Source organism: Gasterosteus aculeatus, chromosome X (assembly GCF_964276395.1).
Source record: "Gasterosteus aculeatus chromosome X, fGasAcu3.hap1.1, whole genome shotgun sequence".
Classification (NCBI taxonomy): Eukaryota; Metazoa; Chordata; class Actinopteri; order Perciformes; family Gasterosteidae; genus Gasterosteus; species Gasterosteus aculeatus.
In genome coordinates, this window is record NC_135698.1 from 3,591,680 (window position 1) to 3,609,099 (window position 17,420).

The following is a 17,420-nucleotide window of genomic DNA, read 5'->3' on the forward strand; positions in this document are numbered from 1 at the left end:
GGCGCTAAAGAGCGCATCCGTAAACCTCTTTACCCCAAAGAGTCCCAAAGTTGGCAACGGAAGATTTTCAAACTGACAACCGCGGGAGAAACTCAGGAGGAGCAAAGATTAAGGTATGTTAATGACATGTGGTTCAATTTAGTACTCACTCTCTTAAACTTTAAATCTTGAAATATGTAGGGCAAGCAGGTTATGTCAGGACAAGATCATTGGTCAGCTGCCAGTGATGTGCTCATTGTGTACAAGTACGTTGGTATTGTATTCATATGGACACGTGGTAACAATTTGATCATAGCGTTCTGGTCACTGGTTATTTACAAGGAAGTCAGCTGTTTATAGAGAACGTGGGTGGCCCTTAAAAGGACCGTTTGTGTGTTGGTAACAGAAGTCGGGGTTTATCCTCCGAAGCCGTACAGGGTGCGTCCCTGTCTCTTCAGGGCATAGACCACATCCATGGCGGTCACCGTCTTCCTCTTGGCGTGCTCGGTGTAGGTGACGGCATCGCGGATCACGTTCTCCAGGAAGACCTTCAGCACACCGCGGGTCTCCTCGTAAATCAGACCGGAGATGCGTTTCACTCCGCCGCGGCGAGCCAGACGGCGGATGGCGGGCTTGGTGATTCCCTGGATGTTATCACGGAGGACTTTACGGTGACGCTTGGCGCCTCCTTTGCCGAGTCCTTTTCCTCCCTTCCCTCTTCCGCTCATGTTCACTGGTCGGTTTGGTACAAAGATGATGAACACGAGTCAGTTCACAGATATTTAAAGCCAGTCTGAGGACGTGATGGAAGACGAAGGCGGGGCTATAACGTGGTTCTGCAGCGCCTCCTGCTGAACGAATGTCTGTGTTTTGTTGTCTTCTGCAGGACCAAATAAATGCTGTAAAGATCAATATCTGAGTAGACTTTTGTGAATTTTGTGAACGGCAAGTTTTCAAAATTGCTTTTGAATAAAATATCGATGATGATCTTGATTTAACTCAAATCCATCAGCAGATATTCATTTGGAATTATGTTTATTCTTATTCGGTCTGATGATTTGTCGACTGGTTCACTGTAGTAACGTTAATGTAAATCAATCAATGTAAATGTAATGTAAATCAGACAACGGTCTTCTTCGCCAGAATACATACAACTTATTGTACAATGTGTTTAATCACATGTCACTTTGCACTGTGTCTTGACTGAGACAATTTACCAAAATCTAATCAATAGTGACTATTGTCACTATTATCATGAATTGATTATGGTCACGTTAAGGAATGAGTTCTTTACAGAGAGTGAGGTGGCTCTTAAAAGAGCCGTTGTGGTGTTAGTAGGAGCAGACTTTTCAAGCTCGCTCCCCGCGGATGCGACGGGCCAGCTGGATGTCTTTGGGCATGATGGTGACCCTCTTGGCGTGGATGGCGCACAGGTTGGTGTCCTCGAACAGGCCCACCAGGTAAGCCTCGCTGGACTCCTGCAGAGCCATAACAGCGGAGCTCTGGAAGCGCAGGTCGGTCTTGAAGTCCTGAGCGATTTCTCTCACCAGACGCTGGAAGGGCAGCTTGCGGATTAGCAGCTCCGTGGACTTCTGGTAGCGACGGATCTCCCTCAGGGCCACGGTACCGGGCCTGTAACGGTGAGGCTTCTTCACGCCGCCGGTGGCCGGGGCGCTCTTACGGGCGGCCTTGGTGGCCAGCTGCTTCCTTGGGGCTTTGCCTCCGGTGGACTTACGGGCGGTCTGCTTGGTTCGTGCCATGATTCACTAGTATCTCTGGTCGGAAGAAGTATGCAGGTCGGGAGGAGACGCGCTGCTATTTAAGCGGGGACCGGCTGTGGAGGGGTGACGCAGCTTCAGACCTCGGCTCCTGATTGGTGGAGGACTCCTCCTGGAGCTCAGCCGCGCCTCCACAAGAGAGTCTGCAATGCTCATTGGTGGAAATCTATTTCAAACTGTCCGCTGCGGGGCGGATTTCCTTCCTTTTTTGTTGAAAGAGCGAAATGAGTGACTGTCTCTCTCAATGCGTGACACTAGAGAGCCCTCTAGTAGTAAGATAAATACGGGCAAATCTATCACCCCACCACTTGGTGGAAGTGGAGACCCAGATAACAGTGTAATACCTCCATTTCATTTGTTTTACGATGGCTTCTAATATCTGGGAATCCAGTTTGATATTACCTCAAACATATGGTGGAGTTGAATCTGATTCTTATCCTTAAACTGGTTCAATTTGATCTATACAGTTAGAAACATGGCACGAGAAAGACAATATGCTTTGGTTTTGAATCATAAGGATGTTGGTCGTTGTCATTATCAAGTACAATGTTTTTAAACTGGGTGTTACACTGCAAATTCATTCAGCAAAATAAGAGCAAATCAACTTGATTTGTGAAGTATTGGAAGATTATCTAGCTATCTGACATCTTTGAGCTGTATTGTTAGTTTCAGGTTGAGCCCTGAAATGTCACCATGCTGTGGCCCTTCTCAAGCTTGACTAAGCAACAGCCAAACAGATATTTATTTATATACTTACATTTTGCAAAATGGTAATATGAAGAATAACGCAAAACAAGGGTTAATGGGTCAAATGGTTAACGGGTGTTTGAAAGTAAGCTGCAGAGTGATTGGACGAGGACGAGCATCAGGAGGACGAGCATCGGGAGGACGAGCATCGGGAGGACGAGCATCAGGAGGACGAGCACTAGCCCTCGGTGACTTGCTGCTGCTTGGAGGCATCCTGAGCCCAGTTCACATCGTGGTTCACGCAAATCTGCCTCCCTATGGCAGTTGTGCAAAAAAAACAAAGAAATCCATGGAAACAGTCATACATTCTTCCTTGAAATGTGATCAGTATTCACTGTTGTGGTGAGCTCGAGTAACAGAAACCAATGTCCAACATACACAAATGCCTTTACACCACAGCTGCTGTGGGTCTCCATGAAGGAGGCGATTTGTTTGTCCGGCACCCTTCCTGTAAAGTTTTCAAAGCAGAACGACGCAGGTGACATTTGTTATACTAGCTGGGCTGCAAAGACAAGAGAAAACCAGGATTGGTGTCAGAACACATGGAGACACATTTAATCAGGCTGCAACTACATCCATATTTATTACTTTTAATATCACTGGGTAGACATCTAGGAATGTATGTTACAACTATATACTATTCAAAAAAAAGTTCGTATGGTTTTTATGTAATCGTGTGTTCTAGTGAACGCTCTAAATTGCGTACTTTGACTTCACCTACAGTTAGAAAATTCAGTAACCCAAATGTATCTCAAAGAACTTGTTTAAGTCGTGATGGCAAAATAACTGTTTTTCTAAATACATTTTTTTTCTTTGAGGACAGAACAGAAGCGAGTTCAGCAGAGGTAATGGAGAAAAAAAATATTTGATTATATCTTTTCTCTGTTTAATAAAAAACAAACAAATTTCTGCATAGTAAATTAGCTAAATATTTAAGCCATTTGTCATAGACGTTAAATCCCACCGATGACATGTCCACTCTGTCTTTTGAGAGTTTTGGGGTTTTACCTATTTGGGTTATTATTATTATTCTCCCTATTGTATATTAGATATAAATACGCAGCATATCTAAATAGTATTTATTCAGTGTATTCTTATTAAGTGTGATCTAATATATTGGGTTAATTTATATATAATATAAACTTTATAAACTTTTTACTTGAAAGTGACATTAAAAGCAACGGATTTACAATAGAAATGTATGACACCATTAATAAATAAGAATGTAAATTGTTATTAAAATTACCGTTAACAGGATGGAAACCATTGGATAAGAGTCAACACTAAAATGCATTAATTAAATGATGGTTGTAGCTGGTTGTCATCTACGGTCCACTACGATTAGAGAGGTGTCGTTTGTGTTTTGACAACGTTTTATCTCATAATTTAGACCTTTTATCCCCTTTCTTCAGGGCGGAAATGGGCTTCTATAGTTCTGTGAACTCCAGCCAATCCAAAGACGGGGTTTGTTACCAATTAAATGTAGAGACCATGGTGACTGTCTCCGCCCCCTTACTGTCAAAAAGAACAACAGCAGAAAACACCTTCGAGCGCGAGACGGAGATTTGCTCACGGATGTTTGATTTACGCGTGAGCATCAACCTGATTTGGGCTCTCGAATTTTGACAGTGATTTGCCGCCATAGTTTAAGGATTCAAGTCTCTTTTGCTTCACTGGCACTAAGAAACGGCAAGAGCTAAAGCAAGCTAGCAATCAAGTTATCTTAAAACAGTAGAATCAACAACACATTTAGCAGACTTGCTTGGTTTAAAGAAAAGATACTTAGTCTTATTTCAGGTCGCCTGGATGTCTGAAGGCCTAATAGTCGAGATGAAGCCTTCAGAGCGATAAAGGAGAAACAAGGAGAGACCAGAGATGCACCAACGCAACTTGTGCCCAAGAGAGGAGCTGTGTCTGTTTGGAGGCTCTTTTGGAAAACCCGACGTAAGTTAGATCAGAAAACGATTTCTTGCAAAGCCTCTGGTGGCAACACTAGCAGCCACAACAAGCTATACCATACCGCACATCCCTACGTCCAGGACCCTGAAGCGAGCTAAAAAGAGCTTAACCGACCCCTCTCACCGCGGACAGAACCTGTTTGTGTCTCTTCCATCTGGCAGGAGGCTGAGGTCCATCAAGACTAAGACCTCCCGCCACACCAACAGTTTCTTCCCATCGGCAGTCGGGCTCATCAACAGAGCCGGTCCCCCACTGACTGACTCTGACATCCCACCGGTCACTCCCTTCAGACCCCACATGCACACACACACTTGTGACGTTCTATTTGCTGGTGCACCTTATTTCTAACTTTTTAAAACTTTATTTTTTAATTTAAATTCCTCTTGCACCACGTTGTCTTGTTATCATTGTCTTATTCTCCTATGTTGTGCACCAACCACCAAGTCAAATTCCTTGCATGTCTGATATAATTTGGTAATAAATGTTCCTGATTCCTGATAATATGAACCATATAGTTTGAGATTAAATTCCTCTCTACTGCCAGTCATTGACTTGAGCTTATTTGAATTTACGTTAAATAGACTGTTTTCAGCAGATGGAACAAAGCTGACGCCAAGTGGAGCTGATTGGCTGTTGCCCTGCGGACACGTAGTAACTATTCACTGTGTAATATCATTAATTACTATTTACTGTGTAACATCGTTGACTACTATTACTATAAGACATGCCAAAAATCTCAGATATTATTAAATGTTCTGTCTGTCCTTTAGCGATTGAAGTAGAACAATTATCAGATGTTGTCGACTAGTTACGTTAACGTGTGAGGTTAATAAAAAAGGGTTGGTTTTAAGATGGTGTCTCTTGAGGTTCATCAATTAAGTCTGTGCAGAGCTGAGCCTTTTGCAACGCGACATACAACACAACAAATTATCACTCAAAATAAAGATGAATTATAACAAGTGTGTAAATGAAGTAGGAAATCATAACATTTTCATAGTGTGTGTAAAATACAAGGGACCATCTCAACCTAGGTGTCCACTCTTGCCAAGCATTAATATGAATGAGTAAATGCATATTTTGATTATACAAACCCTACAGGGAAGGAAAACTAAGCTTAACAAACCAAGGTAGTGGGAAATTTGTATCAATGGACCGAATATCTTTTGTGGGTTTTTTTAATGATGTTTTACGGCGATCGTCAACTGCAAATGCAGCTCTGCCCCTCTAAAGAGAGGGGAAGAGCTGTCAACTGATCACCGTCTGGTGGTGAGTCAGGTGAGACCTGGTAAACTCTTCGGCCATCTGCACAAACATTTAATAACTGGGTACATTCTAGATCCAAACAAAAGGGTTTGGTTACATTGGTCAAATTATTCATATGTGCTCTGAAAATTAAAAACAATTTATCGTTTCAAGTTCTGAGATTCGTTAGCTTGTCTTATGGCACTATAGTTGTTGAAAGCAGACTGTGTTGCTGAAATAAAAAATCAGCAAACTAAAAACTTATAACCCAGAAAACTAAGCCCTTAACTATAAAATCAAAAATTGTCATTTAATTAAATTAGTTAAAAAATAAGAATTTACATTCAAACTAAACAATAAAATCAATAAACTTAAAACATTAAACATTAAAAAAAAAGAAAAAGTTGATGCTGTCACTCCCTCTGTGACATCATCGGAATTGTCACTGACCAGAAGATCTGAGCCAGCAGGCGTAACCATGGAGATGATGATGTCAATGACATCAACGCCATCTGATTGGCTGGCACAGAGCTCACATCTTTCTAAGGTACAAGGTAACAGTCAGTTGGAGACCAGACAGCAAGAGATAAGGCTGCACCAGAGAGGCACTCCACACCAAATTGAAATACAATGGTCAAACTGGAGAAAAGTACTAAAGAAATGCCCCAGACTTCTACAGGGAGAGCATTTTCCAGTGCAATGGCTTTTTGGAAGAAGCCTCGTGCCAACAAAAAGGAAGATGAGCCAGGACCTTCCAAGCCAAGGGTGAGAAGTCTGCAGGAAGAGATTGCCATGGATAAACAGAAAGAAATCGCCATATCTGAGCAGCAGCAGATGGCCATGGCTGAACAGACCATCAAGAGTCCAGGGTCAGAAATCTCTGGTCTGAAGGAGAGTCTCAAGGAAATGTTTAAAGATCATGAGGCAAACATTCCGCTTCTGGTTAGTAAGGAGCTTGAGGTCCACTTCGCAGAGAAGACAGCCAAACTCTTCCAGGACCAGACAAAATGTAAGGAAGAGTACGAGATTCTCATGGGAGAACACAAGAACCTGCTTATTGCCCTCCACGCTGAGCAGGCCAAGACAAAGCAGCTGGAGGAAGATAAGAAGATCCTGGAGCAGAAAAATAGGGTTCTAGCGGCGGAAAACGTGGTTCTTGATGAGGCAAAGATGCTCCTGGGCCAGGAAAAGAGGGTTCTGGAGGGAGAAAAAATGGTCCTGGCCCAGGAAAAATGGGCTCTGGAGGAAGAAAAGATTGTCCTGGGGCAGGAAAAATGGGTTCTGGAGGAAGAAAAGATTGTCCTGGAGCAGGAAAAGATGGTCCTGGAGCAGGAAAAGATGGTCCTGGAGGAGGATAAGAACCTTCTGGTCGAGGATCAGAGGCTCCTGGAGGATATTTGCCTCCGAATGAAGAAAAGAATCCTAGGATTCTTTGGGAGGAGGATGGAAGACAGAGCCACAGAGATGGCAAAGATGAGGAGGAAGGCTTCTGGCGGTGGATTTTTCCACAGGCCCTTCAGGAGGTAGTTTCTCTGCCTCTGTTTTTCTCCCGGTACTCGGGTTTTTAAAAAAAGATGGTGAGAAGGAGGAGGTGGTGGTAGGAGGTGGTGGTAGCGGGTAGACGGAGTATCTGCCTCTATGTGTTTTTTTCTCCCGGTGCTCGGGTTTTTTTTAAAAAATGGTGGAGGAGACAGGGAGTGGGTTTGGCGTCAGGAGGTAGACGCCCTTGTGTTTCTCTATATGGTTTTCTCCCGGTGCTCGGGTTTTTAAAAAAAGATGGTGAGAAGGAGGAGGTGGTGGTAGGAGGTGGTGGTAGGAGGTAGACTTCTTATGTGTTTTTTTCTCCCGGTGCTCGGGTTTTTTTATGAAAGTGGTGGAGGAGACAGGGAGTGGGTTTGGCGTCAGGAGGTAGACGCCCTTGTGTTCCTCTAAGTGGTTTTCTCCCGGTGCTCGGGTTTAAAAAAAAAGAAAAGGCTGTCGTGAAGTGGAAAACATTAAATGAACGATGTCTGATCTGGTGCATATGTGTGTGATAAAACTCCTGGACTTGACCAATATCTATGTTGTAAATGGTTGTCTGAATGAAGGTCTACATGTTGTGGAGCATCTGGTTGTACATGGTACCAAATACAAAGTGTGCTTTAAAGAGTTCGTCAAAAGCTCCTAGGGTACTGGTTGACTTGCAAAGTATGACCTGCTTGTCCAGAATAATGAAGAACTCATGGATGGTGCTCCTCTTCATCCCAACAGCTAGAAGATACGGTTGAGTGGTGCATTTGATTGCATCAACATGTTCTTGAATACTTGTTCCGCTCTGAAGATAAAGAATAAGTCAAAATTAAAAATTGGAAAGTCACAGATTACAACGGTCCCAACGTCTTGTTGCCATCTGTAAAGATAATCCTCATAAGCAATGACATAAACCTTCTTGAACACGACAAGATGTTTCTCAGCATGGGCTGCAGGACACCTTGCCTGGTCTTCTCACACCTTGGCCAGTATTTGAGGTATTTAATGTATCACCGGCCCCTTTTTCAAATGACTTTTCAAGCTCGCTCCCCGCTGATACGGCGGGCCAGCTGGATGTCTTTGGGCATGATGGGCAACTACTCGTCCCTCCCTAACTGAGAGCAAAACACTCGACTAGATCTCGACTCTTTGCTGTCCTTGCGCCGAAATGGTGGAACGAGCTCTCTGAAGACACCAGGACCGCAGAGAGCCTTCACATCTTCCGCCGCAAACTAAAGACACACCTCTTCAGACTCTACCTCGACTAAAGACTAACAAATTATAGCACTTAAATTGTACTTGTAACGTCACTCATCTATAGCTAACTGTAAATTGGCTTATTTGAGGAAATTGCACTTTCTTGTTTCTTGTTCTCCTGAGTTTGTACCCTATGGTTGAATGCACTTATTGTACGTCGCTTTGGATAAAAGCGTCCGCTAAATGACATCCACTGAGAGATGTCAGTTAGACAGGCAGAGATCCGAGCCACCACCTGGGTGTCCGAGTGAGGGAAGGAGAGAATTAGTTGGGTGTCATCGGCATAGCTGTGGTAGAAGAAGCCATGCGAGCGAATGACAGCGCCAAGAGAGTTGGTGTAAAGCGAAAACAGGAGGGGACCCAGCACGGAACCCTGAGGAACTCCAGTAGTAAGAGGACAAGGTTCCGACACAGATCCTCGCCAGGTTACCCGGTAGGTGCGGCCGTCGAGATAGGACGAGAGAAGGGAGAGTGACCGGTCTGTAGTTGTTTTCTTCAGAAGGGTTGAGGGTAGGTTTCTTCAGGAGGGGGTTGACTCGTGCCTCCTACAGAGAATTGGGAAAACAGCCAGATAACAGAGCGTTGTTGATGAGACAGGTGAGGAACGGAAGAAGGTCAGGTGCGATAGATTGTAGAAGATGTGATGGAATGGGGTCAAGAGGGCAGGTGGTCGGACGGGCAGAGGTTACTAGGGTAAGAATTTGGTTGGGAGAGAGGGCAGTGAAAGAGGAAAGTGAGGGCGAAAGAGGTGAGGTCGGTGCGACGCGAGAAGTAGGAGGTGGGTTTGAGAAGGAGGAGCGTATGTCAGCTATTTTCTTGGTGAAGTAGTTGACAAAGTCTCCCGGAAGAAGGGTGGAGGGGGGAGGAGGGGTAGGGGGTTCGAGGAGATTGGGGAAGATCGAGAAGAGTTTTTTGGGGTTAGAAAATGACGATTCGATTTTGGATTGGTAGAAAGCGCTTTTGGCAGCAGAGATAGAAGCAGAAAACGAGGAGAGGAGAGATTGAAATTTAAGCAGGTCGTCAGGTCGTTTATATTTACGCCATCTCCTTTCCGATGCTCGCATGGTGGCTCTCATGGCACGGACCGGTTGAGACAGCCACGGAGCCGGAGGGGATTTGCCAGTCCGTCGTGTCGTAAGAGGGCAGAGAGAGTCTAGAGAGGAGGAAAGAGTTGAGAGGAGAGTCTCTGCAGCAGCGTTCGGATGCAAGAGTGTGAAGGAATCAGTTGAAGGGAGAGCTGATAGAACAGAGGATGCCAGCGAGGAGGGAGAGAGGGAGCGAATATTGCGACGAGCCGGTATAGAGTTAGTCAATGAGGGAGGTTTGTTAGTTATAGAGAGTGGAAGGGAGTAAGAGATGAAGAAGTGATCAGACACATGAAGTGGAGTTACAGAGAGGTTAGTGGTAGAGCAGTTTCTAGTAAAGATGTAGTCAAGGTGATTGCCGGCTTTGTGAGTAGGAGGAGAGGGACTGAGTGACAGAGCGAAGGAAGAAAGTAGGTGTAAGAGGTCAGATGACTTCTCCGTCTGGATGTTGAAGTCACCTAGGAGGATGAGCGGAGGTCCATTTTCGGGGAAGTTGGACAGGAGAATGTCCAGTTCTTCCAAGAAATGACCTAAGGAGGCTGGCGGACGGTAGAGGACAACGATGGTTAATTGTACCGGGTGAGTGACTGTTACAGCATGGAATTCAAAGGACAATGGGGTGGATGGTGGTAGAGGGTAGAAAGAAAAGCTCCATTTGGGTGAAATGAGTAGACCTGTGCCACCACCCCTACCAGTGGGCCTGGGAGTGTGGCTGAAGGAGAAGGCGGAGGAGAGAGCGGCTGGGGTGGATGTGTTCTCAGGTGTGATCCAGGTCTCGGTTAAGCTATCGTTTGAGTACACAGGCTGATGGAAAACAATGGAAACAGCAAGACTAATAACACAAAACATCGGGGACAGCCAGCAGGCCTATCAAACTCCCAAATATGTGATTTTTTTGACTTGACGTGTGTTTGAGTCACTCAAACACACTCACACTATGAGCTACGCATTTCATTTTATGACAATTTACAGGTAATAACCTCAGATTTGAGGCACCGCTCTACACGTGAAGTGCTGATGGTTAATTAAAAATGACCAGCAGAGGGAGCTCAATGACCTGATAAGATGTGCTTCTAAAAAATGCCACATCAGCACAGCAGAAGCTGAGTTTTTTCATCTGTAGGCTGTGACCAGTTTGCATGGCTCGTTGGTCTAGGGGTATGATTCTCGCTTAGGGTGCGAGAGGTCCCGGGTTCAAATCCCGGACGAGCCCTTACTTTTTTACTCATCTTTGTTTGTGCAGCCCAAAATTGTACATTACAAATTTGTCTCAGAGGGCTTTAGAGTCTGTACACATGCAACATCCTCTGTCCAGAAACCCTCACATTGGCACACTCCCTCAAAAAAAAAAAAAACAATGGTGGGGGAAAAAAACAAAACCTCAGGGAGAACAGCAGAGGATGGGATCCCTCTCCTGGGACAGACTACAAGGGATGTCCATCCATCTTCACACCGCTTATCCTGCACACAGGGTCGCTGGGGGGGCTGGAGTCTATCGCAGCCAACTTTGGGGCGAGAGACAGGGTACACCCTGGTCGCCAGCCAATTGCAGTGCTAACACAGGGACATACAACCATCCACACTGACACAGGGAATTTAGAGTTACCAATTAACGTCATCCCATGTCTTCAGACTGTGGGAGGAAGCCAGAGTACCTGGAGAAAACCCACGCAGACACAGGGTGAACATACAGCCTCCACACAGAAAGGCCACTGGGCAAAGTCAAACCCAGGACCTTCTTTCTGCAAGGTGATAGTGCTAACCACCACACCACCCAAATGTCATGAACAACATAAAATATTTACAATGCATTCAATTCCTAAGACATAAAAAAAACTCAAAATAATTTCAATCACAGGTCATACACCGATGTGAAATGAAGGGAAGACTTAACATCTATTGAATCTTGATGATTTTTTGGCATTAGCCAGAGCCAGGATGGAGCGAAATCAATCCAGCTGTACACAGCTGGAATAACTGCGCGTCCACGGGTTTCTTAAATAGACCACGGTATCGATCACAGATTTACTGATGAAATGGAGAAGCACGGCATATTTTTCACCGGCTGAGCAGCAACTAAGTATGGAAACTTATAGAGCTCCAAACTTTTCAAAAAAATCTTTTAGTGAGATTTTGTCGGGAGTGACCAAAATTTTGCCGCGCTCGCAGTCACGTGACTCAAATATCAGGGAATATGGAATTCATTTGGCGTTGTAGCCATGTTGTGCCCTGCAATCTAGTCGAATCGTTGATGAGGGCGGCCTACTGGAGATGGACAACATTGGTTACATTCTGAGAAGCAAAGACACAGCTGAAGGTAAAGCCCCAGGACATTTTGGTTTCAGTAGATGTTATTTCCTACATTCTAGTCGATTTTTGGGTGGTATGCTAAAGAATTGATTCTGATTCATCTGATCATGACTTGTAGGGCCTTCTAGACTTGAGCTGAACCTTCAGACAACTATTGTTGCGCCTTAATGACTGTCTATGTGCCACAATATGGCCTAATTATTAGACCTGTGTTTGAGATTTGACCCAGGTAAAAATGATTCAAGTAGGAAGTAAATAGGATTTGGGAACTTGGGAAATGGGAAAAACCATGTGGATACTTGTCTGATGCGGAACAATTTGGTATTGGATATTTTCAATTTCAATTTACAAATTAGGAAATATATATTGTGAAATATGTAGAAGGCAGTGTTGAGAAAGAAGTTCTTCAGAGGTAGTGAGGTGGCTCTTAAAAGAGCCGTTGTGTGAAAATCAGGCGGTTTAAGCTCGTTCCCCACCGATGCGACGGGCCAGCTGGATGTCTTTGGGCATGATGGTGACCCTCTAGGCGTGAATGGCGCACAGGTTGGTGTCCTCGAACAGGCAAAGACCCGCTCCTCTCGTGCTGGACTCCAGTTCCCAGTCGGTCGCGTCCACAGACATCTGCGCAAAGGGAACTATGCGCAGCGTGTCGGCGCAGGAGCCCCCGTCTACCTGGCGGCCGTGCTGGAGTACCTGACCGCTGAGATCCTGGAGCTGGCTGGAAACGCCGCCCGCGACAACAAGAAGACCCGCATCATCCCCCGTCACCTGCAGCTGGCTGTCCGCAACGACGAGGAGCTCAACAAGCTGCTGGGCGGAGTGACCATCGCTCAGGGCGGCGTGCTGCCCAACATCCAGGCGGTGCTGCTGCCCAAGAAGACCGAGAAGCCCGCCAAGAAGTAAAGCCGGAGACCTCCATCTACCACAAAGGCTCTTTTAAGAGCCAGCCACATGTCTGTAGAGAGCTTTGTTTCGTGTGTCTAATGGTATTGTGTATAACACTGGCCTGGTGAACCAGTAGTTATTTGCACATGTGGTAACATGTTAACTGGCTCCCTTGATGACCCTGATGTCATCAACGTGAGTGGTGTGAACCACAGATCCTTTTTAAAGTACTGATTACTGAAGAGTTCCACAGTCACGGTCCAAGATAACGTGTTTGTGGGCACCAACACATAACTCCCACATGAATATATCTATTCAAACAACTTATTCATGTAACCCAATATCTGAAATCAGCATAGGCTCAGAGGGTTTTGGAACTCGAGGTGTGTTTTTTGATGAGGCCTGTCCATGTGAGATGAGATATGCACTATTGTGTTGGTGTAATGTGTATTGGGACATAATAGTTGATTAGCAGAAATATTTTTTGACAAAATAAGATTTGGTACCAGAAGATGAGATGACCAGAGCAGAATCTGTATGTCAAGACTGAAGAGAGCGAAATAATCCGCTCCATCACCTTCTAAATCTATATAAATAAGGCCTGCTGGTTAAAATCCTGGACGATGTCAATAATACTTTGAGCCATCAGTCCGCTAAATATTTTTTTCAAAGTGAAATTGCAGATGCCGTTTGTCCTGTTCTCTTAAAGAAGCAATATGTACAGTAAACACATTGCAAGTACAGTCTCAATAACTGAAACTGAGAATTTGTAATTAAACATTTCATTTTCGGCAAATCATTGCACTTTATGTGTGAGAGAGAAACCTGACTTAATGTCAGTTTTTGTGTCTTTCTAAAACACTGTCATTGCAAACTTTACATGGAGCAATTTAATGTCATGTATTGATGAATAAGGATTTGAGTACAATATCAACGGAAGCCAACATCCACAAATTTAAAAAAAATAGTTTTTTTCTACGAAAATGAATTAGCATCATCTATTTAACATTTACAGTTCACTGTTTGGATTGACAGTGACAAATGAAACCTTTGGAAATGATTTAACGTATTGACAGAAAAATAAATGTTTTTATGTGCAGTAGTATAGTCTTGTTTGTAATGCTCAAATCCTTGACTATTCAAATCCAGTCAAAGTTGAAAAGGTTCTAGATTTAGTATAGTATGTGTTACTGGTTTGAACAGAATTAGTAGCAGTGTCATACAAAACTATTATTTTAAATTATTGTATAGTTGTAAATGATTGATTTTACTGCATCTTCTGTATGTATGCGAATTGTGTTGATGGTGCAACTATTGTGCTTATGTAATAAAAATAGAGGTCAAAAACACTTACAGGATTCTTAATAAAGCTCACAAGAACATCATGAAATTGATGATCCGAAATTTTTATCTCTAATATATGCTGACTTCATTCACCAACACAATATTGGTAATAGCTGTTACAATAACAATTACAACATTAAGCTTCTCAAGATTTTTCAGTATCAAAGCTTCAACATTTTCCGGTGTGTTTGATGATTAAAAGTTGTAAATATTCAAAATAAAACTTGTCAGCAGAGGACAAGTCCACGGTGAGCGGATCTCATTGGAAGTCTGAATGAACTGAATCATAAGCCACCATCATCAGTGTGTTTGCTGCTCCCGGAATAACTGCAGTTTATTACAAACTGATCAACATCCGATGGTTGTTTTCACCTTGAGACCCTGAATAAACATGTGGATCAGATGGAAAACGACTTTTGATGGCGATATGATGTTATTTAAATACTTTAAAGAGAGAAATGAGTGGGAAAAGCCGCTGATCACTGCTGTCCACGGCGCTGAGTAGGTGAGGTTTGGAGGCTCCTCAAACAAAACGCATCGATCATCAGAGGTCTACGTGACCTGAACACGAAGAGAAACTAGTCCGCTATCGGCTCCTCCACCTTCAGCCTCCAGCACCTGATGCACATTTAGTTTTTAGTCTTTAATCAGTGGAGAGAAAACACAAGTGACTCGACTTTCAGACTGCACGAGGAGCTCCGGGCTGGGTTGAGTCTCTACGGTTCTCATGGTGCGTTTAAGTTCAGTCCGCTGCTTTCAGCTCTTCATCAGTCTCACTCTCTCGAGTCCTCGACGATACAAACGCACAACAACGGGACAACATGGCAGAAGTAGCTCCAGCTCCAGCCGCCGCCGCGCCCAAAGCAGCCAAGAAGAAGGCGTCCAAGCCGAAGAAGGTCGGTCCCAGCGTCTCTGACCTCATCGTGAAAACTGTGGCCGCTTCCAAGGAGCGGAGCGGCGTGTCTGCTGCCGCCGTCAAGAAGGCTCTGACCGCCGGAGGATACGATGTGGACAAGAACAAGGCCCGCGTCAAGACCGCCATCAAGAGCCTGGTGGCCAAGGGGACTCTGGTCCAGGTCAAGGGGATCGGGGCCTCCGGCTCCTTCAAGATGAGCAAGACCACCGCCGACAAACCGGCAAAGAAAGCCGCTCCTAAAGCCAAGAAGCCCGCGGCGAAGAAACCCGCAGCTGCCAAAAAGCCCAAAGCAGCGGCAGTGAAGAAAGTTGTAGCCGCTAAGTCACCGAAGAAGGCCAAGAAACCCGCAGCGGCCAAGAAGGTGGCCAAGAGCCCCAAGAAGGTGGTGAAAAAGGCCCCTGCAGCCAAGAAAACTCCAGTGAAGAAGGTCGCTAAGCCCAAAGCCAAGAAAGCAGCACCCAAGAAGAAGTAAACTGACCTCAGTCTGAAGAACCAACACCTCTATAAAAGGCTCTTTTAAGAGCCACCCACTCCCTCCTTAAAGAGCTTTTCCTTTATTAATACACAGCCACCCATGATTATTTTTGTTTTACCTTATTGGGAACAGTCCTAATAGTTACTTAGCTGAGCTTATTTTGCGGCTGTATGACTTTCATTTTAAATGTACAGGAAAAAGTTAATGTGAGAATCCACCTCAAGTAGAAAAATTCTTACTGGTCCAAAATAATTATAAACCAGTATAACTAATACTCTTGTATGAGCAAAGTCTAATCATGTACACACAAGTTGCTGCTCTGAGGTCTGTTTTAGGCTGTTAATTCTGAAAACATCACGGTCAAATTTAGTCAGTTATGCATTCACAGCTCTGCAAATGTTTGTGTTCTCTCAACTTGACTGACCAAGTTACACATCAAGGCTTCAGTGCTGGGACATCACAGGCTCCATGGGATTCTAAAGTAATATGGAATATACTGACAAAAAAAATATTTCCCAACAGACAAAAAAGCATGTCAATATTTACCTGCTGTGTTCTGTAATTTGTGTTAGCCATATAGACGTTCCTTTTGTGCGTTAAACATTTCAGTATTAAACTACTAAAATCCAAATGAAAGATTGCAGAGCAGTTATTTAATGTCCATTCACAATTACTGGCATTTTCTCATTTTCAACAGATGTTGAGGGGTAAACAATTGTGCTCTAATGGCGTTTGACAGTATAACAAACAAACATTTTGTGGACACATCGAAATGGTCTTTAGAAGAAGTGGTTGGCTCTTAAAAGAGCCTTTGTGTTGGTGGTCTACATCAGGTTTACTTGGAGCTGGTGTACTTGGTCACGGCCTTGGTTCCCTCAGACACGGCGTGCTTGGCCAGCTCGCCGGGCAGCAGCAGGCGCACAGCGGTCTGGATCTCCCTGGAGGTGATGGTGGAGCGCTTGTTGTAGTGAGCCAGGCGAGAGGCCTCACCGGCGATGCGCTCAAAGATGTCGCTCACGAACGAGTTCATGATGCCCATGGCCTTGGAGGAGATGCCGGTGTCGGGGTGGACCTGCTTCATCACCTTGTACACGTAGATGGCGTAGCTCTCCTTCCTGGTCTTCCTCTTCTTCTTGCCGCTCTTGCTGACGGCCTTGGACACGGCTTTCTTGGAGCCCTTCTTGGGCGCTTTCACAACTTCAGGCATGATTGCTCGACTTTCACAAGCAGCTGATAAACCCCTGACATTTGGACAGTGGTTTTATATAGTATCTTTATGCAAATTAGACTGTGCTGTAGCTCAAACTGGATTGGTTGCCATGTGGGTACTGCGCCTGTGTCACAAACCTTGTCGCCAATCCGATTTCTTTACTCTCTGAGTGACTCAATTATTATACATAATAGAAGGTTTCGCAAAACATACTTCAGAAAACTAGTGGTAATCATTCAGAAATGGTCAGATGAGTGACGAGGGATTGACTGAAGGATAAAATAGATCCATACATAATTCTGACCTTCTCTTCAACTTCTCTGACTTATTTTTTTATCACATTAAATTCCCTTATATTAACAATAATAATCTTAATTGTTGGCCATGCTACATACAGATTAAAAACATGATTTGCCTTATAATGTGGGGTTCAATTGCTCTTGTATTGTTTCCTTTTTTGTAATATTCTTATTTTAATCTGATATACAAATTATTGATTTCATAAGTTTCTTATTTAACTGTGCAATGTTTCCTTGCTTCCTTCCACGCTTACATTCCCCTGGGGACAACTAACTTCTCCAACCTTGTTTTGGAAGACCGCTTTATTCTCTTTTAAGACTTCATGAACGCCTTTGATTTTAAAACAACAAAACAAAAACAGGAGTGTATCGTCAAAGACTTCCACCAGTTCAATTTTTCTACAGGAATACATAAGAGATATCAT

General features: G+C 44.2%; 2 protein-coding genes and 1 non-coding gene across 3 annotated transcripts; 2 read left to right on the top strand and 1 right to left on the bottom strand.

The window, feature by feature from the left end:
* Positions 1-321: 321 nt before the first annotated feature.
* On the bottom strand, positions 322-1,772 carry LOC120809773 (histone H3). The gene has a single exon (XM_078082587.1). It carries the CDS (start codon positions 1,737-1,739, stop codon positions 1,329-1,331), a length of 411 nt encoding a protein of 136 aa, XP_077938713.1. The 5' UTR covers positions 1,740-1,772; the 3' UTR covers positions 322-1,328.
* An 8,925-nt stretch (positions 1,773-10,697) lies between these two features.
* trnap-agg (transfer RNA proline (anticodon AGG)) lies at positions 10,698-10,769 on the top strand. Its single transcript has one exon. It is a non-coding gene; the product is annotated as a tRNA-Pro (tRNA).
* A 4,095-nt stretch (positions 10,770-14,864) lies between these two features.
* Positions 14,865-16,122, top strand: LOC120812827 (histone H1-like). Its single transcript, XM_040169038.2, has one exon. The coding sequence runs from the start codon at positions 14,917-14,919 to the stop codon at positions 15,481-15,483; it is 567 nt and encodes a 188-aa protein (XP_040024972.2). The 5' UTR covers positions 14,865-14,916; the 3' UTR covers positions 15,484-16,122.
* The last annotated feature ends 1,298 nt before the right edge of the window (positions 16,123-17,420 follow it).

Excerpts from the sequence above, each read along its gene's own strand:
- LOC120809773 (XM_078082587.1), bottom strand. The coding sequence starts at position 1,739 with ATGGCACGAACCAAGCAGACCGCCCGTAAGTCCACCGGAGGCAAAGCC.
- LOC120812827 (XM_040169038.2), top strand. The coding sequence starts at position 14,917 with ATGGCAGAAGTAGCTCCAGCTCCAGCCGCCGCCGCGCCCAAAGCAGCC.